The following is a 5,168-nucleotide window of genomic DNA, read 5'->3' on the forward strand; positions in this document are numbered from 1 at the left end:
CATCACCGCGATTCATATATACGCATTAAGCTACAAATTCCTTTAATATCTAATTCGCTCCACCTCAGAATTAATATATTTTCATATACGTCAACTGAAGGGGAATTTTTTTAGTTGATAATAATTTCGTCGGCTCCCGAGCGCAAACCTAGGAACCAAGAAATCAGGACGTGATTTGTAGGTGAGAGGCGGTGTTAACTCACATCCTCTCGTGGTAGCTGTGTGGTTAAAGGCGCTTCACTGTACGTCCTGATTTCTTGGTTCCTAGGTTCGCGCCCGGGAGCCAACGAAATTATCAACCAAAAAAATTCCACTTCAGTTAACATATGTGAAAATATATTAATTCTGAGGTAAAGCGAATCACACATTAAAGGACATTTGTAGCTTAATGCACACACACACATACATTATTATATATATATATATATATATATATATATTATATATATATATATATATACTCTGCTTTAAAACTAAGGACTATATTTCTGTGAACTAGCTTGGACCCTTGTCAAGTACTTGATAAGGGTGGAAGTTAGTCCGCCGAAATAAAGTTCTTAGTTTTAAACCAGAATGTTTTAATGGGTCTTTTATACTTGAGACGTATCCTGTTTTAACAGAAGAATTTATCTACATATATAGTACATATATGAGCGGTCATATCTAGTGTCACACCCGGCCGCCCCAACCACATTGGGGCCGGTACATAGCACCCCCAGTAGCTCTGACATGTAAAGATTGAAGAGCTGTAAAATGAATGCGCTACAACAGCTTCACCGACTCCAAATAGAAAAAGTTTTAACGAAGAGTTATACTTTTTTCACTAGTTTAACTACGTCCTTCGAACGGTGATATTCAATTTGCTCTGTGTGTATCATTTAAAACATTCAAAGAAATGTGATGGGTAGTGTGAGGAAGTTTTGCAAAGCCAAATGGCGTAACCATCTAATTTCATAGAAATAATGTCATTAGCCTATGATGCGTTTCTTGCAGGTAAGCTCTAGCTACCCATTTTAATCTTTTGAGTGAAATATTGCTGTTTATTTGAATGCCACCGTGGGAAGTTGTTCACGGCCATGAGTTGGTATACACAGATTCCTCTGGTTGATTCAGTCACTTTTGCCTTGTGTAGCCTGCCAAGTAACTCAACCTGCTTGATGATTATCACTTTTCTGTTATTAGTAATTTAGCCACAATAACTTTTTTATTTTTTCTTTATTTTCGGTGCTTCAAGTCACACTGGGCTTATTATTGATTATGACTGGGATTTCCACAAGCTTTCATCTCCAGGGACATGACTGTGCTTCTTAGTATTACATCGCCGGCACGTATTCAGATTACTGTATTAATTTATTCCGTCCGTTTTATTTTCTTTATAATAAACCAAAATATTCCAGTTGGCTGTGATCCTATTTGCCATAATCCCACGTTTGCATCTTATTCTCAAAACTTTAAACCAGGGGTGTCAAACTCATGTGCCGCGGGATGGTCTTAAGTGGCCCGCGAGGTGCCAAGATATTTTTCAACTCGAGCTACTATAACTGTTAGAACTGAGGAAAATTTAACTAAAGTTACTAAACTGTTAAAACGAGACATTATATGTTTTATCTTTCATTCATATGACAATAATTTATTAATTTATTTCATATTGTAATTGCTAGCAATAAGGCTCTTTTATATCAAATCTTAATAAATGAGTCATAAGGAATAAGGAATAAGTAATTACCAAATCTTTGATGGCCCTCGAGACCATAACCAAGTGCATAATTGGCCCTCGAAAGGATTTGAGTTTGACATCCCTGCTTTGAACCATCCGTCTTTATTCGCATCGGTTAGATGAAGGCAAACTTTTACATGAAACTTCATTTCGTTAAGATTTTCACTGTTAACTAGTTCTTCAAGACAACAGCGGCGTCTTACTGGCTTTTGTTCTGTATTCTTATTCCTACTGACCAAAAGTATGTTTCATCTGTGCATTGTCTTTACTGCCTTGTTTCGGCCAGTTGTCCAGCAAAGTTCTGTTACCATTTGTTCTTAACTAAAAATAACGGCCTTATTCGTTTCTTTAAATTCACATCATTCGCTTTCTGACAAGTTAGCTATTCGGTTTGGGATCTCAATCTAGCAGCGCTGTTCAAGAGTCTTTCCTCGTTACCAAGTCAGTTTGTTGAAGGTTCCTGGATCTGTTGAATTCACATTAATTTTGCACGATCTAATTGAATTCTAATTGAATACACCGATGAAACTTAATTTCCAACAGTTTTATTTGAGTCACTTTTTATCATGAGCCACTGAGCCCGCGCAGACTTTTGAGAGCTATGACCTACATAATTCCTCTTCAGCTAAAAACAGGTTTGATTTCTTTTGTGCGTCTGAACGTGCCTTCTGAAGGAGGTGACAGTCTTACATCCACATAATCTTTCAATGACTTGCTTCTGTTTTTATTTAGACATACTGCCTCACGCTCTAAAGCCCTTATTTTTCTGATTAACACGAATAATTAGGGCAAGGTCATCATTCAGTCTACACCAATGAGACGTTGAAATCACGCACCTTGGATAAATGCTATTTATTTTCCTTTCTTTTTAAGAGCCCCGGGCATGAAAGTTCAGTCTTTATTAGCTGTGCTTCTGTATTCTTAACAGGACTCGGTATAAGGATGTCATATTTCATAAATGTACACTATTTTTTCCTTAGACTGTTTCATACATACGCCTCTCCCCTTCCGGTTTCCAACAAGAATTGGGACACCAGTTTGATAGACCCCGCCATATCCCACTGAAGATCAGAGGTCTTACGTATGTGCTGATGACGTTGGAGATTTCCTAGTCGTCAGCCAGCCATCTATACACTCGGAAATGGACCGGACGTGTTTATTAAATCAAATATTCTTAGTTATTAGTAGGCCCATGCTTCTTCTATCTTGCTATATTCCTTGTATTTTACTGATGATAATAAGGATCGAAATATTTTGTGCTAGTAAAAAAGATAGGCAAATACATAAAATTGCTTATTGACTTGAACTGCCTTTTCACTGTGGCGTTCTGGATGCGCCTGTCGTTATCGGCATATTATCAACGTTTACGCTGGTATGATTTTTATGAAATGCGTTGAAAAGATTTGACATGCTGGCTCATACGGCTGGGATTATTCTCTCTCTCTCTCTCTCTGAACTGCAGAGGAGTTGAAAGAGATATTGTAATAAGGATATAAATATATATATATATATATATATATATATATATATATATATATATATGCAAATGTAATAGCCACAATGCCCTCTTCTCAAATTCTTTGCTCTTTGTTGGATGCGCTTGTCATTACAAAGCCAAGAGATCCAACTTCAAAAAAATATGGAAGAAATCATGATGTCCGGTAGCGGGAAATGAACTGCGATACCATAACCGTCGTGATTATAGTTATATATATAAACATATAGTCGAAAACAATTAGTTCAAATGCCGTTTATCATAAAAATGAATGAAATAATTCTCAACACACACACAGATTTCGAAATCCGAATCAAGCATAAGGGTTTTAAAACTGAGTGAAATAATTGTGGAAAGACAAAAACTGAAAGAGAGCGAGAAAAATTGGAATTGAATGAATGTTTCTTGTACCTTGGCATCGTAGACATTTTCTTCGCCACAGGGGCTCGGCATCGCGATATAGTAACTGTTGCAGCAGTAATGGCGTAAGTGAAATCACAGGCTTGTGAGTTTTGATGAATTCTCTTTTGGTCACAGCAGTCACCCTGAACTCCACTCTGCAATTTAAAAAAATGTGATCTGTAAGATAAACGATGCACTTTGTTATTTCGCAGGTGTGAGGACAGGAAAGTAAGACAGGTAACTGGGTACTGATGATTTATTATGTTGTTGTTTTTGATTAAGCTGACCTTGTGCCAGCACGGGCTCTTGCTCACCGAGCAGCCCGTAATATGATTTATTACAGACGAACTGGGTTGACATAGACAGGTGCGGACGGATAAGTAGTACCGACTCACACCGAGAGCAGAAACGACTCTGAGACAGTAGATTTGTGTTTTCTTACAGACATATATTCAAAGATAATAAGACATACAAATAATGAAATTACATGAGTTATACATCGGCGGAAAGGCCGCGGAACGCTCTATAGAATGGTTAAAGGAACAACGTGGCTTGATGATGAGGTACAATAAAAATATAGAAAAAGCTCTTGTCCTTACACAGGTTTCCGACAAAAAGAAATCCTCATTTGTAGCATCATCAACTAGGATCTTGTACTGAGAGGAAACGGGCGTTGTTCCTGTCTTACAAATTCTATATTTTTAACACTACTGTAATGACGAGGTCACTGAACAGATTGTGGAAGGTTCATTGCCCACACACTTCGTAAAGCACAAATAATGCCAGAATCTAACATGTCCGACCAAGATATTACTTATCAAGGTTTTCTCTGCTACTTTGGTTTTAATGGTGAATGTTAGAGTTTCCTGCAATAGCATAACAAAAATATATATAACAAACGAAAATAACGAGTTCAAGTTATCCAAAGAAATGTCCATACATTATTGCAAAATATATTTGCCAGAAATTTTATGAAGCTGAAATAAATTGGCTTTCAAAAGATATACAGTTTATGGGTCTACGTGCAGCGATTGCGCAGTAAAATTTATGACAAAAGGCGTAGAAACCTGTACTATGAATCTTTATTGAGAACTCTTTTAGTCCTATTTTCATCCTAAGCTACAATTTATTTATTTATTTATTTATTTATTTATTTATTTATTTATTTATTTAAGCCACATAATCGCACTCAATCTTGATAAAATCAACAAAAGCGAAACAGCAAAAATAAAAAGCCGAAATGACACTTTTAATATTTCTGTTTCCAAAAAATTACTAGCCTTACAATTTTTCTTACAGTATGCACAACTATGAAATGTACTGTCATTGTCAAAGGAAAAAACACCTAAAGGATCCCGGAAATCAAGAGCAGGTGAAGTGAAGCGTTGCTTCGGTCAATCTTAGCGTTCGATCTACAATACCTACGGGTAAAGAACCTCTCATATGTCTGTAAAATAAATTAAAATGGTTTGATCAGTAAAATCTTAACCTCTTTCCTGTCTACTTCAGAACTTCACATTTAACTTTGCATTTTTCAAAATAACGTAGAAAGCT

The 5,168-nt window shown here is 36.4% G+C and overlaps 1 protein-coding gene across 2 annotated transcripts in view; it reads right to left on the bottom strand.

Annotated features, from left to right (window-relative positions):
* LOC135214730 (transformer-2 protein homolog alpha-like) overlaps nucleotides 1-3,748 on the bottom strand; it is a 264,938-nt gene extending 261,190 nt beyond the window's left edge. The window contains exon 1 of one of the 2 annotated variants that reach the window (XM_064249068.1): nucleotides 3,624-3,748. In XM_064249068.1, the coding sequence (XP_064105138.1) occupies nucleotides 3,624-3,665 (42 nt within the window). In that variant the 5' untranslated portion in view covers nucleotides 3,666-3,748. The remainder of the gene's footprint in view (nucleotides 1-3,623) is intronic. The other variant, XM_064249070.1, reaches the window with a different exon arrangement.
* Between the last annotated feature and the right edge of the window lie 1,420 nt (nucleotides 3,749-5,168).

Source organism: Macrobrachium nipponense, chromosome 46, assembly GCF_015104395.2.
Source record: "Macrobrachium nipponense isolate FS-2020 chromosome 46, ASM1510439v2, whole genome shotgun sequence".
Taxonomy (NCBI): domain Eukaryota; kingdom Metazoa; phylum Arthropoda; class Malacostraca; order Decapoda; family Palaemonidae; genus Macrobrachium; species Macrobrachium nipponense.